General features: G+C 44.3%; 2 protein-coding genes across 10 annotated transcripts in view; both read right to left on the reverse strand.

The window, feature by feature from the left end:
- Window positions 1–10,526, reverse strand: part of UBR4 (ubiquitin protein ligase E3 component n-recognin 4) — a 101,452-nt gene extending 90,926 nt beyond the window's left edge. For all 9 annotated transcript variants that reach the window (XM_025213129.1, XM_025213126.1, XM_025213123.1 and 6 more), the window contains exons 1-6: window positions 10,362–10,526; window positions 2,941–3,038; window positions 1,739–1,842; window positions 936–1,065; window positions 671–810; window positions 267–369 (exon numbers count right to left, since the gene is read on the reverse strand). In XM_025213129.1, coding sequence (XP_025068914.1) covers window positions 267–369; window positions 671–810; window positions 936–1,065; window positions 1,739–1,842; window positions 2,941–3,038; window positions 10,362–10,492 — 706 coding nt within the window. In that variant the 5' untranslated portion in view covers window positions 10,493–10,526. The remainder of the gene's footprint in view (window positions 1–266; window positions 370–670; window positions 811–935; window positions 1,066–1,738; window positions 1,843–2,940; window positions 3,039–10,361) is intronic.
- A 2,415-nt stretch (window positions 10,527–12,941) lies between these two features.
- EMC1 (ER membrane protein complex subunit 1) overlaps window positions 12,942–15,612 on the reverse strand; it is a 17,369-nt gene continuing 14,698 nt past the window's right edge. Inside the window, 6 exon segments of the mRNA XM_006031493.2 lie at window positions 12,942–13,124; window positions 13,352–13,481; window positions 14,044–14,128; window positions 14,545–14,755; window positions 14,928–15,101; window positions 15,554–15,612. The exon segment at window positions 15,554–15,612 is cut by the window's right edge and continues 20 nt beyond it. Coding sequence (XP_006031555.2) covers window positions 12,942–13,124; window positions 13,352–13,481; window positions 14,044–14,128; window positions 14,545–14,755; window positions 14,928–15,101; window positions 15,554–15,612 — 842 coding nt within the window.

Consider the following 15,612-nt stretch of genomic DNA (forward strand, 5'->3'; position numbering starts at 1 on the left):
GTCAGTGTTATTCCCCAGACCATTTTACACTGTCCCCCACAAAATGAATATGCCAAAGTTCTGTGCATTAAAGTGAATCCTTGACTCCTTCCTGTTCACAATGAACAAGGGTCCACAACACAGCTGTCACCTCTGCTGGCTGCCTCAGCACAGAGACCTAGAACTGGAAGTGGAATAGGTTTGTACTACGAAGTGGCTCCAAGGCTGCTGGCCCAGCACCTTTCAAGGGCACATTTTTGTTTTTTAAACTGAAAGCTCATTCTTACCTAGCTCTTGCAGACTGGCTACATTCTGGGCAATGAAGATACTTTTTGTCTTTGCTGCAGAAGCTTGGTCAGTAGATGTTTGATCCTCACTTTCTCCTTCCACCTGACAGACAAGCAGACATAGAGATACAAGGCAATTGGCATCTAAAATATAGAATACTACAGGACATGTCTTAATGGAACTGAAGCTCATCTTACACAGAAAAGCCATATGCGATCTATGAAGATGTTAACTTTCCATAAGGTGAGCTAAGTCAACCACCACCACACGTACTGTACTTTCCCCCCGCAATCCAGCAAGCACAGGAATTTAACCAATGTAGAAAAGCATTATCTGAGGTTCTCTGTACCCACATTTGTGGCATCAGAACCACAACACTTTCATACAAAGGCTGACTCTTCACCTGGGTCTCTGGAGCAAGAGATGGTGATGCTGTCACTCTAGGGTTAAACACCGATGTCAACTGATTCAGGAAGTTCATCTGCACCTCCTTCTGTCGCAGTTCAGGGCTCACTGGGGAAGCCAGCTCCTTCTGATCCTCCACTGCATGGACAGAAGTCGAGGGTCAATTCCATAGGTCAAGGGCAGGAAGAACACAATGCTTCACATACACCAGGGAAGTGTTGCTTGGAAGCAAGTGTTGACTAGGCTTCGAATGAGGTACCTACCATCAGAGAGGGTTTTAACAGTCTGAGGCAGCTTGGCTGATTTCATCATTGCTGTGAAAGTTATGATTTCAGTTCTGTCCAGGCGGCTACAGCCAGTGCAAAGCCCCTTGATTAGCAGAATCAGGTGTTTCTAGAAAAATGAGAAACATCAAATTAAATCCAAATGCTTCAGCTTGCAATTCCTTCATCTTCACAAGCTCTCAAAAGAGCCAATCTAAGAGTATGAAGGGGAATGAACGATGGATAATTCGGGTCACTGAAACTGTCCCTTCTGCTTGCTACTGAATAACACCCTTCCCTACAATGCACACAGGCTCAGAGGAAACACCTGACCATGTCCTTCAAATTTAGCAACTAACTTGCACATAAATATTTTCATTAACTGTCAAAACTCCCATAGAGAAAATGGGCCAAGTCAAACTCTCCCTAGGATATGAATGCACAGTTGAAGATTGTTTCTTGCACAAGAACAGTCAAGTTGGTAATTTAGGGGCATCGCTCAAATCACTGTTTCCTCTTCTTTGCTTTAGTACAGGTAATCTCAATGCAAGCAGGTCAGCTGAGCTCCTTGAAGCCTACTTAATCACACTGCTCATCATAATGCCAGCAAGCAGGAAACCACAAGGGATACACAGGATATTACAGACTTTACTCAAAGCTATTAAATGTTTACAGAATAATTTTGCCTTGTACAAGAGTTCCCAGAATTTCATGACAGCAAGCCCCTAGAAGCAAAGGACTGAGCATCCTTTCTGTGCTGATACCACTCAGCTTCCACTCATAAAATCCAGCCTTCTACTCACCTGTGAAACAGCACATGCCTCATCTGGGTTTTCAAGTCGCAGTAGTGAGAATTCAATCAGGACTTTACAAGCAGCTGCCACTGACTGCAGTTGGTTCCTGGGTACTGAGAAAATAAGAATCCTGTATCAATCAACTGTGACATCTCAAAATACAGGATAACGAATTCTTAAAGTTACTGACAAAAACATTATGCAATGGAGACAGATATACATTATCTCTCTCCTTGCTCCGAGTCTGATACAGCTACTTTTGAATAAGGCCTCATTCCACAATTAAACCAAATAACTTCAACAAAACCACTTGCAAAGTAACATTATCCTAAAATAAAAGGATTAAGTTTAGTTTATTTCTTATTAGATAATAATATACAAGAAACATCTGTCAAACAAGGACAACACCCATCAATCCAGCTGTAAATACTACAAATGATAGATATGAGGGATGCTGTAACAGCAGCTTCTGTTTTGTATTATACTGACCCAAAAAGCTTCACTCAATAATAATGAGAAAAGCTTTAGAGTAAAGAGTTCACCACTAGCTGTGTATTAAATTTCACTGACACTAGAGCTACCAAAAAAAAAAATTCAAATCCGGCTGACAAACGATGGGTAAATTTTTGTTGAATTTATTAAGTTGTTTCATCCAAAAGAAAGAAAGAAAGAAGCTAAAAAGATTCTGAAAAAGTCAAATAGTTTTACAGATTTTTGCAGGTGATATTGTTTATTGGACCAGCTGTGTGATTGGGATAGACTTGGACAAGCTTCTGAGTGCAGTGAGACCTGAAGAGGCATGCACCATATTCAAAGGTTTGTCCAAGTCTATCCCAACCATGCAGTTGGTCCAATAAAAGGTATCACCCATAGTTATTCTTGCCTCTTGCATATTTCCTGGACTTTCATGGCTACAACATCACTCCAAAACCACCAAATAGTTCTAATTTTCAGAACGGCACCAAGATTAATTTTACTACAACTTTTAATTTAAAAGGTTTTAAAAAATCCCAAAAGGTAGTGAAACATTTCATGCGATGCAAAATGATTTTTCTCCAACCTCAGCCAATGAACTGGAGGAAAAAAAAAAAAAAAATCAACTGGTCAGAGTTCAGAAAGAGGACTTGAAGAAACACCCAAAGGATGGCAACACTGTATACTATATTTCAATCCTTAGACAAGACAGGAGACAAAGCATATTGAGCACTTACTTAGGCCACACACAGTCGTGATGTAATGTGTGGAGAGTGCAACGAAGGAGGAGTAGAAGGGCTCGTATTGCTTGTCGTGGTGCAGGATTTCAGATTCGCTGTAATTAGAGAACATAACAGGAATGGAAATCAGTTCCACAGTGACAGAGTGCCTTCATACAATCCTTTGAAAATGTGAAGCGCTTAAGAACATAGGCAAGATAAAAACGGGTAAGACGAGGGGTATTTAATCCCAAATATACATTTCACCTAAGATATCTGGGGTAAATTTTTATTTTTTTCCAAATGGTGCAGCATCTCTCCTCTTCCCTGAAACCCACTGCAGGCATCATCAAATGCTGACTTCCCCACAAGCAGGGAGATCAGAAAACCATGCAACAGACTGAAGACGAGAAAGTGACAAACGTCTTGCCCTGTGCCTCCCAGTCGGGCGCCTTTTCCCATCTCTCTCAAGGTCCCCATCTATAATTCTCCAGCAGAAGGTCGCTCCCATCTCAGCAGCCTGTGAAGTTTGTACTGCTTGTTTTGTTAATGCCAGACAGGGTTTGCCAAGACTGGAAGCGCTTGCATTCTTTCTCTATCAAAGAACAGAGGCGACTACAGCTTATGCAATTCTGCAGCCTGGAAGGTTCAAAACAAGCAGTTGCATAATGGTGGCAACAGAAAACCTAACTTGTGAAGTGAGGAGAGGAAAAGGGATGTTTGATAATTTATAAAAAAAAAATTGCGGGGGAAAAAAGCACATCTACAATAACCTGTCCCAGTGGCAGAGATGTGCAACCTCAAAGGTCCCGTTATGATTTTGCTACATTTCCCACCTACGTCCACACCACAGTGAGGAAAAAGTGAATGCCTGGAATCACTTCAAATGGGAGAGTAAAAATAAAGCCAAAATACACCCTTGCACATTACAACTTTTACGTGAGAGATGTGCTTTTCCTTGATGAGGCTTGACAGGTAAGGAAAATGAAAATGCCCCGTCCACAGAAAAGACGCAGTAGTGGCCGCATCAGGGCAAACCACGCACACTAACCCACCGATGTGCCTGAATGCAAGTATGAGCAGAACTCTCTAGGGCTGAGAAGGGCTCGTTTCCACGGCTGATCCAGCCCTTTAGTTATCCCGTGACTATTAAGGCTGTGCCAATTGTGGTGATACTGTGTGATGTGGCTATCCTGTCTACTAGATACCAGAACTCATTTTACTCCGGCCATCAGATGGCAGTTATTGTCATTCAGTACTGACCTAGTAAAGAGATTTCGAAAAGATTTTAAAAACTATATATGCCATACTATCAGCCCCAACGAGCCATCTAGATGCAATATCAAAACAAAGATTTCTCTCTCTCTGGCTCTCTGGGCAGTTTATACTCTCCCCACTTACTAGACACAAATGAATGCGACCGTGGACTGAATGCCTGAACACTTCAAGCAAAAAACTCAGGATACTTCAGTTCAAACCCAGGAATGCCTCACTTCAGCAGAGCTGGGAGGCTGCTGGACCAATCTCTAAACTTCTCGGCAAAGCCCATACTCACACAAGTTAAAAATAAAACCTGTTGCATTCTGGCGGGCGGGAGGGCAGGATTGCCCCACCGCACTAGGAAAGTTCAGTCATTTATATTTCAACAGCATCTCAAGGCCTCAACTACAATCTCGACACTATTGTGCAAGTCTGAAGACCCAATCCAGTGTTTTTACTGCAAGAATAACCTTCCTCTGAATGTCTCCTTTCCCCTCCAATACTTTGTGCCCTCTTCTGTCTGACTGTATCAATGACTTCACCTTGCTCAAAACACAGCTGCTGTGGAAGAAGAGAGGGATTTATAAAGATTGCTCAAAGCACTCTTTCATTCAGACATTTTTCACCCGCTGGTGCATGCCACGACCATGTTCAGGTACAGCATACAGAGAAACAAAGCCAGCAAACAATCCGCTCGCTGATCAGCTGTCCAAGAAATCAAAGGGTAAGAGAGAGAAATATCAGCATGAAGAAAGGGACACGCTCCAACCATTAAAAGGACAAAAAGTGGAAAACAGCAAGGATCCTGGTGAAGCTTCTTGACTCTACTATCAAAACACACTGCACTCTTAACAGAGCTGTACAATTGTGTAATTTTGAACTATGGGGAGGAGAGAAGAGGGACCCAGTTCCCTACTAATAATCTGTGCAGTCAACAAAATTATGCCGTCATTTCCTCTTTTCTCTATTTTGAATCATGTTTTACTGCCATGTTAGGAAACATGCCTGAAACAGAATAAACCACACCACGTTCCCTCTTGACTGGAGGAAGCTTTGAAGTCAAAACTACTTTCTTTTGCTTTTCGACAGACAGGAAGTCAGTTAAAGTCCAATGCCTTCAAGACATTCAGTGAAAGAATACCACTGATTTTGAAAGATTCCCCTTTTCTAACACTTGTCAGCGTTTGACTCTCAAGTTATAAATCCCTTTCAGATAAAAACGAATCCTGTGACATTAATGGGATCTGTGTGGACCTAGGTTAGCATTTGGTCTTTTTTTGTTTTCAGTTTGGAAGCTCCACGCACAACTCGCTCTTGTAATTAAGGAAGGTCTGCTTCCCTATGGACCCAGAGCTCAGGAATCTAGAGGTGCTCTTTTGAAAGCAGACTTGTGTGGTCAGATTCAGTTGCACATGTTGGTTCTCCACCTCTTTGTGCTGCACTGTAAAGCAACAGCAGCGGTTTTAAGACGATGAATTTTAAGGAGAACAAGCAAGAACAATGTGAGCATAACAGCATGTCCAACAATTCGGCAGCTCCTCTGAACTCCTGCTGTTGCTCTGTTGTCCAAGGCACATTGAGAGATATTCTAGACCCAACAAGAACATGAGGATAAAGATAAAGGACCTGGATCAGTTCAGGGGAAAGAAATTCAGTGCGCTTCTGATTGAAGCTGAGAGATATTTTTTTGTTTTAATTATTTGAAAGTCAAATTGTTACTAAAGAAAGAAATGGCATTTAAAAGTAGAAGGCAGCACTTGAGACAAATTAATAGCATTTACATCCTACTGGGCCACACTAATAGCTTCATTTTTAATGAGCTGGACTGACTGTTCTGCAAATAATGAAGCACAATAAAAAGCCAAGTTTTGTAATGTTCATTGGGCACTAATGCTTCAATGATGTTGAATATTCCTTACCACAACAACCATAGTGATAAAATGCTTGGTAGGGATCCTATATTAATTTAACTACACATAATATTTTAACTTGTCTACTGACATGTTTGTGGTTTTACAAAACCTCCTGAGCAACGTATCTAGTGACTCTGTGCAATTCCTCCTTTCAGGAGTTGGTAACACCATCGAGGTGTAATCCATGGGTCGCTATCAGATGTCACTTTGCTAGAATACAAAAGTCCTGATTGCTATTAATGCCCAGAGATCCTAGGCATAAGCAAGGCCTTATTGTACTTTCTAGATACAATTCTGCTCCTATTGGCTTTAACATTTTGGGAAGAGACCCCTTCTGTGTTGCTGTCATAAAAACCAGCTTCCACCTCAAGGCGATGTACCCAAAAAGTTTTCTTAACTTAACCTTCTGTTCAGTCTGTTCTATTTGACCCTGCCGCAGGCACCCTTTCTGACCCCCCTCCTTTCATTGTAGGCACCCAAGCTGGTAGTGCCCTGTTCAAGTCATTAACTCATTAACAGTGTAATTCAAATTTAATTGTGCACATTTAAATCAGAAGGCTGAAACCAGACTCCTGAACAAGCTGGCTACTAGGGAAACTGCATGAATCTGTCAATGCATGAGCTAAACTATGAAAAGCAGCAGCTTCTAGGATAACAAGTAACCCAAGTTTATTCTGGAAAGCTATTCCAAAATGTAATGATTGTGTTCTGTACTTATTTTAACTGCAGGACACCATGCTCATCACTGTGATACTTGCATGTAATATGTGACACAACCTTTAGAAAATGTTGCATTTTTTTTTTAATAATGTAATTATACCACATTTTACTGCTGTATTTTAAACAAAGACTACTGATCGGCCTTGTAACAGATCAGCCTGTTTTAAAATATTTTTGTACAAGCTAACTTATATTTCCCCCTCCCCCATAAAAGGTTCTCATGTCTGGGGGGGCCAAGCAGCAACACAGTATGAACTATGAGGCCAAAACCTGCAATGCTCCAAGGGCCCCTGAACACCAATTTCAGTGGTTTTGGAGGGCATTCAATACTTCACAGGGTCAAGCCTGCTGAGAACTGTGCTCTTTACAATAAAGAGGTTAATGAACCACCGGTCTAAGTGAGAAAGTCAAGCCAACGTTTTCATTATTCATAGAAATACAAGAGATCAAATGCAGCCATTCAGTTCTTAGTATTTCTGTTGTGGGCATATTCCTGATGTAACAAGGATTGTGCATACTAAGAAGGTAAGAACCGCAAGAGAAAGGCCAACCATCCACAGCACAACATGCCAAGAAGGTTCTTGAATGGCATAAATATATACACAAGTTTTTGGTGGGTTACTGCATATGCACATACAGACAGACTGCCTGTGATTTGTGGCATTCACTTTATTATGACCAGCTAAATGCAGCAACTTATTTTATCATCTTCCTAATATGTAAAGTTTGGTTTTTGCTTCCTAATATGCAATTGTGGTGAGTGACATTTTTTTGGAACTAGGAACAGTGCTCCAGTATTCATGCCTAATGTTTTAGGCTACAAAAATAAGCTATTTAGAAAGCAGTCATGCATTAAACTAATAATTCCAGGAAGTATTCCCAATGGCAGCTGTCCCATGCGTTCAGAACGAGACATATCCAGCTTTCTGGTAAAAAGAGACTGGCCTTAGATATTAGCTTTGCCTTATGAGGAAATTTTTCCCCTCGCCTTCTAAATAAATATAGGACAGTGGCAAAACACAAATCCACATCAATTAGTCTAATGACAGAGATGCTGACAGCAGAGGCAAAACCAAGGTGAACAATGGGAATGAGGGTCCGAAAATGAAAATGAACAACCAAAGCAGAAGCACAACTCAAGGGGCTTAATGCATTCAAGTTGAGGGAACTAGACAACCTCCATCCCAGACTTCTGGGAAAAAATGGTATATGAAATGACAAGACCAGTAGCAGATATTTTTGATTCATGTAGCAAGCCACAGGCAGTACCGTATGATTGGAAAATAGTGAATATAGTGCCTATATCTGAGGAGGAGGAAATCATGATTCAGACAACTGCAAGCCAACAAATCTGACCTCAACAGCATCAAGGAGCTCTAGAAGAGATGTTGAAGAAAAGGATATAGGGAGACAGGTATTTAACTCAAAGTAGTTTGTGCCAGACTAATCTGACACTCAATTCTTTCACTAAAGGAATTGCAGAAGAACTCACTTATCCAAACTGCAGTAAAACAATAAAGGAGCTTCTTAAACAGGGAAACAACTTGGTGGCAGCAGGTTTCTCAAGCACTGGTCTTGGGACTGGTTTTGTATAATATTTTCACCGGCATAAAAAACAGCAGTGTGGTAGTGACAGGGAGATGGGGACACTGTCAATTAAGGTGAGATCAAGATAAAATACGGAAAGAATGGCATGAGCTCAAATAACAGAAATAGCACAAAAGGCAACGCTGTGCACTTGGATACTAGTGAGGAAAAACTGAACTATCAATTGGAACCTCACTGGCTGTACAGGTTTCCCTTGCTTTATACCAGGGGTGGGCAAAATGCAGCCCACGGGCTGGATGCGGCCTGCCAGGCCATTCTATCTGGCCCGCAGGGTCCCTAAAAATTTAGAAAGTTAATATTTATCTGCCCCTGCCTGCCTGTCATGCAGCCTTCAATGCCTTGCCAAAACTCAGTAAGCAGCCCTCCACACGAAATAATTGCCCACCCCTAGCTTTATACTGTACATGCATTCCTGGAAAATGGCGCAGAACTCAAATCCGCATAAAGGGAACACACTTGACAGAGTAACTAATAGGGATATTTTCCAAGACCTCGACTGTACTGACCCCCAGACCCGTTTCTACCACTTTTACAAGACAAGTTTGATACTCACCAGCAGCAGACAATACGTGAGCACATGGTGGTGGTGAATGTTACCATAATGGGAATGGCAACTACAGACACATGTTACGGACAACAAGCGAGGAGCACAGATCCACACAGGAGACCACATTTTGGAGCTCGTTGCTCTCACAATGCACCGCACAAAGCAGCTGACTGCGGGCTTCCATCACACCGATCACACAAGCGTGACTATACCTCGCATATAACAAATTTTTGGTATAAAAGGGTCATTGCACAACAGCGAATTTGCACGTACAGAACTTGCATAAAGCAAGGGAAACCTGTCTAGGACAGAGGCGGGAAAGCGCTTGATCCTACTGGAGCGATTATAACAGCAAACCTAACGCGGCGAGAGGAAACTAGAACAGCTCAGCTTATACAACAGCTACGTGACTGCTGACAGCTCTGTGACTCTTCGCATCCAGTGTCCCGCGCTTAAATACACAGACTCGGGGCCAAAGAAAGGTTACGTACTGCCCCGAGTACGCACCTGCCCCATCTCATCTTCGCATCCAGTGCACCATGCTTAAATACACAGACTCGGGGCCGAAGAAAGGCTACGTACTGCCCTGAGTACGCACCTGCCCCATCTCAATGCAAATAGTGCCCATTAATTACAGGAACACCCCTTAGTGAGGCTCCTTACTTGATCTCCCAGAGGTTATGCCTCTAATAGGAGCCTTAAAACCAGAGGTCTGGAGGAGACCAAGACATATGAGGAGAGGCTGAGGGACTTGGGACTGTTCGGCCTGGAGAAGACAAGGCTCGAGGGGGGGCGCGGACGATGACACACACGGACGGGGACGACACTGACTTGGTGGCAGCCTATAAGTACACCAGGGTGCACGTCGGGGATTGGGATTCACCAAGGGGAGGACAAGAAATAACAGGCGCAACCCGACTGAAGATCGCTTCAGGCTAGGAATTAGGAAATGCTTCGTGACAAGCCGAGCGGGGAGGGTTTGGAGCGGGCAGTCTCTTGCCCCAGGGATCTTTAAACCCCCCCCTCTCTTGACGCCCACCTCGCTGGGGTCATTTGACCCCAGGTGTCTTTCCTGCCCGGTGCCGGGGGGCAGGAAGGAGCGGATGATCTGCAAGGTCCCTTGCAGCCCTTAGCAGCCGTGAAACCGACATTGGGCTGATGGATGCCTGGGAAGGGAGGGCTTCTCGTTAGTTTCACCAATTGCCACTAAATGGAGTATAAAGGGGTGAAGTGAACCATAAAGGGCCCTCCTGAAGGTAAATGAGGCTCGGGGACCGCTTTCCTGACAGCTACAAGGCCTGGCTGCTGGGAGGGGAAAGCGCCACAGGCCGGGACGACTGCGACTAGGGCAAGTGGAGGGGGGAAGCGCGGCCCGCCCGGCCCCGGCCCACCTCTCGATGACCGAGGCGAGCAGCTGCGGCAGCTCCTTCAGCTCGAAGGCCGAGTAGGAGGCGGAGAGCAACGGCCGCACCGCCACCTCCCAGCCCGGCTCCGCCGCGCCGACGCCGCCCGACGCCGCCATCTTGTGGCCGCCACTACCTCCTCCTTCTCCGGAGGGAAAGGAAAACCGGACGGGAAGTGACGTAACTCGCCCTGAGCCTGGCACGACCGCGTCGCAGACGTATGACGGATAGGCCTGAGGGGAGGGGGGGGAAAAGGCAGCTGGAGCGCAGGCGCAGTGACTCAGCAATTCTGGCGGCGCCGGGAAGAGGAGCCGCTCTGCACCTTTCGTGCTGCGCAGGCGCAGTAGGCAGGGCCCGGCGGTTACGTCACCGGGGCGCCCAGCGGGGCAAGGGGGGGAGGAAGCGCTAAGTCTCCTCGCACCCGTGGGTCTGGATCCGGGGCTCCCCTTGCGCGCACACGTGTATACGTACAGACCTGTAAACCTGCACACACACACCTTCAACTGAGCAGCAGCCTAGAAGACATACACACATAAACGTGCACATACGCCTCTAAAGCTGCAGACAGGTGTATATGTACACACATATGTACTTATCTGTATAGGTGTGTGTGTATATGTATTATACACACACGTGTGTGTTACAGGGGTGTTGGTTGTAGCCGTGTTGGTCTAAGGACACAGGCAGACAAGGTTCTTTGGGTAAATCTGGCATGTTTTTTTAGACCAACTCAAATAGGTGGAAAAATTCTTTACACGCACACATGCATATTGAAGGGGGTAAAGGTCTTATGGTTTCCTTTTTGAACAAGTGCTGTGACCTGGCTGAGGAAATGACACACACCGTACAGGGAAGCCGCAGACCCCGACCACCACAGCGTTCTCACAGAAATACACGGCGTTTCTCATGGCTACTGCTCAAACTGCTTTTATTTAGATGACCCGCACATGGATACAAAAGGGCTGATCCCACAGTCCTCCAGGCGACGCAACACAACTGCACACCGCTTTCACAGTTGAAAACAAAATCAAGTTCGTTACAGATACTGGCCATCTGGTTACACCCCACTCCAGCATACGTCCACCAAAGGCTCCTTCCAAAGCAGCAAAGCCCTTTAGCTCAGTGTTCGAAGCTGCAACCATTTCAGCACGCAGGCTGCCCAACATAAATGTGAACACTTGGGGTATGTTTGTGTACAGCACAGTGTAGTACCATAGCGATGCTATTTCTAACCAAGGTTATTTGAGTATCAGATATAGTATAGCTGCATTAGCGAGGCACTCCACCCAGGCTACTTAGTCCAGCTGGAGTGCGATACTAATGAAGTGACAATTAGCCCAAACGGAGCACTACACTGAGGAAGTTACACTGCTTCTAGTACCTGAGCTCGTTTGGGTATTTCTGCATAGCGCTGCATTGGGCTGTGCCAAAATACCTTTAATATCCCAACAACTTATAACTTAAAATTAGAAACTGAATATTAAAATTCATGCCAAGAATGACCATCCATGATACATGGAAGGAAAATAAATTGCAAGTCTCTTCACTCCAAAAACCCCCCAAACAAACCCCCCAACATTTTTAAACCCAGTTTCATGTTATCACTTAGTTATTCAGTGTGAACACAGGGTGTTTACAGATGCAGTTCAAGGCAACTGGCATCTCATGTTTGCTCTCACACATCAAAATATTTTTTTTTAACCAGAGAAAAATATCCCCAGGAACATCCAAGCAATGAGGTCTGTGTTGTGCAAACATTTAATAAACTAAAAAGCAGGAAGGACCATACGGTGCAGTTGCAATAAATAAAGGCTATGGAAAAGTTTTATTCACCAATATCTTCCCTCAAACTCCCCCTTGTGTCATTGCAATTTCTTTAAACGAGCTGATCAGTTAGTGTGCATTTGCGTGCATCATTTAGATATTCTCCTGGCGAACTTACCCAATGTCCCCTCTTCTCATGCCCCATGTACAGTAGCTCTCACATTTACAAACTCTGATTTTCTTACTACAGCAGGTATTAATGAAGGGATCCTCCTTCTTACCAAGATTTTAGTTGTGTTTGGGGCAGGTAAGAGGCAAGCCATCATGTGGTCTGGAAGTACACCCCAAACTAGAGGGGAAAAAAATTCATCCTTAATATCTTGGCGTTAATCTCTGTTAAAGGTTGGGGAAAGTGCTTCCGGAAAAATAACGGAGTCACCAAATTTTGGGGCTTTGAAGAAAACTGTCATAGGTGGTTCTTTTTCCAGACCGATTCAGTAAAGTCCTGGGTTGACTGATGAATCTTTTTAATCTCATTAAAATGTCTTGTCCTGGAAAGGAAATCTCCCTAGAGGTAATAAACATTTCCTCTACTGGCAGCTCCTCCCTTTAAATCTCCTCCAGCAGAACTGTGATATAAATCCCTGCCTCCCTCACAGCAGTGCGGTTTGTAACATATATTTAAGCCGACTTATGGTGTGCACTCCTGGAGATGATCAGCTACTCAGAATCCCAGTCAGCCTCTTTTCCAGTCTCGGTGTCCCCTTCACCTGTCTGCTTACCGCCACGCACGGTCAAGAAGATTCACGCAGGCAACGCACGTTTCAGCAGCTTCACTTGAGCAAGTCTCTTTGTAATCATGGTGGCAAAAACCAGTCCAAACAGGACGCTGCTTATCAGCACGTAGTCATAATCATCTTTCAGAACGTCAAACTGCTTGGACGGGTAGACTCTGGTTTGGTAGATGTCCAGCCCATAAGCAACAACCTAAATGAGACCATTAGCTGTTAGGGCAGCATAAAACACAAATCCAGTCTCACACACACAGTGACAGATCCATATCTATGGTTGCAATTAAGCAAAATACAGTTCATGAAACCATGAAATAATGAGCTATCATGAAGTTACACCCTCCTCCTTGCAAGAAGTTTTGAAACCATCCTCTTTGATCCCTCAGTGCCAGATTTTACAAAGTACACCTATTCTGTACTCACCAGGCACGTAGACTCCAGACCAGAAGGGGCTGTATAAATCCCTCTCATTCGAGATATGGTTTGATTGTAGTTGATAAACCTCTCAGCATGGATTTGCACATCTGGGGAATAGGGAATCAAGTTCTCTTCTCTGAAAGACAACAGAAGGGGATCAAAATCCAACTCAACACAATACAGAGGGAACGCTCTTGCAGTCTTACTTGAGATTCACAAGTCTGGTGATACTAGACTGGAATCTTTATAAGGATTGTTGAGCAGGGTCATTCAGTGGTGGATAAAGGGAGGAAGGGGGGAAAACTTGATACACAAGAACTGGCTGTAGCTAGATTTTAGGGCTCTTAAGTTGTATGACCTTGTACAGTTCAAGGCTTTGGGAGTGTATCAGTTGAAGTATCATCCTAAGAACCTCAGTTAATTATGTGGGCTACTAATTACCAGAATGCTGGCAACAGATGCTTTTTAGAACCTATCTGGACTTCTGTATTACACATCAGTTTACTCAAACCTGGATTGGCAGCAATGCAATCCAATTACCCAGAAGACAGCAACCACTATATTCAGATTAAGAGTTACTGTGAAACTGGCCAGATGGAATGGCTAAAAAAATTAATCCATTCCAGGCTACCATGTTTAATTAATCCATTCTTAGTGAGGGGAGAAAAAAGGAGTTACTGCTCCGGCATTTTTCCTACCTGCTTTGTTCCGTAGGGATCTCTGGGCGTCGAGGATCCAGCAGAGCCTTCGGAAGGGAAAGAATTGCCCCAGAGGGAAGCCCAACTGTACATCAAAAGAAGTATATCTTAGAAGTGAACTGCTGTAGAGCTCGCAGGGCTAATCTAGCTGGCCTCCTGATGCATGCCACAGAATATGGAGACACCATTACCTGCCAGCCATGAAGAGCAGGCTCATAAAGACAAGAAGAGCTGAATCATAGATCTGCATACAAATGTTGTTCTAAAAGCAGCCTGTGAGTGAACTACCATGGCACAGCCAAGAAGAATATATGAAGCACAGAGTTTATATACAGGATGAAGGCCCCGGGCTACCTAAAGATATACTTTTCTTTTAAACAAGCCCAGGAATTACCATGGCAGATAACTGCCCTAGACATTGCACAGAGATCTTTTCCTTGCATACAAAACTTGACATGCAGGTAACTCAGACCCTCCACCCTGCCCTAACGCAATTCTTACTGAGCAAGTGACGGCTGGTGATTCCGCGTTCAGTGATGGTGGCCTCCATGGCACTGATGGCAGATGGAAAGATATAGGACTGCTGGAGGACTTGAGGCAAGAACGGGCGGTCGAGGGAGCTGAAGGCTGTAGCGTTATACTGCTCTGTCCCTTCATACAGCTCTAACACAGTGAACTCATTCCGGCGTGCCTTCGTGTTCCAGTACTGGTACTAAAATAAAGGGCAAGACACTGATCAGGAAGCCAGGCAAGGCAGTAGGGCACAAGTGAACACACAGAGGTAGCAGTCAGTGAGAGCAAGGTTAGCAAATATGCCAACAGTAAAGATAACTGCCTCTCTCTTTCTCAAACACAAAGCATTAAAAGCATTGACTTGTCCTTACCAACACCCAGTTTTCTGAATGAACAATGTGGACGGGTCCTTTCGCTTTCTTCTGCACAGAAGAGTGGATGATCCGGCCTGTGACCCCATCAATCAGATAGATTCCAATGAAGGTGCGCTCATGATGAGTATCCATGCTCTCGGTCACCACTGCGAGCAGGTTAGGATTCAGAGACTAAAAGGGTGAGAAGAGAGAAACAGAGATGCCTGCTTCTGCAAATGGTCGCAGACCTCTGTGGCCAAAGATGCAAGGAAAAAAAACCTTTACTATTAAGCACAGATAGTGATCAAGAAAGCTATCATCCTCTCCAGGTATCATTGGAGATGTGAGTGGTCTTTAACTTCTGAAAGCACTCACGCAAAGAAAACATCCCATGCCAAATTCAACTCATCTTAACTTCTACAAAAGTTTAGAGATACCATTATGTCCATACAAACTTAGCATCGCAGGGCACCAATTGGCACATCTCAGGTGATAACTCAGCCCCTAGAAATGGTATTTGATTTACAAAGCTCTGTTCCTTGATCAGGAGAGAAGAGGAGCAAAACAGTTTTGAGACACTTATTTAAAACCTTCTCTTTCAAGGCAAATGGGACAAGACACAACTTTTCACATGTCTGCAGTACCTTATAGAGGACACTACGATCACCCATCACACGGCCCTGTGAGTGCACATGCTCAGTGA

The sequence above is a fragment of the Alligator sinensis genome, unplaced genomic scaffold (assembly GCF_000455745.1).
Source record: "Alligator sinensis unplaced genomic scaffold, ASM45574v1 scaffold1719_1, whole genome shotgun sequence".
NCBI classification, from domain to species: domain Eukaryota; kingdom Metazoa; phylum Chordata; order Crocodylia; family Alligatoridae; genus Alligator; species Alligator sinensis.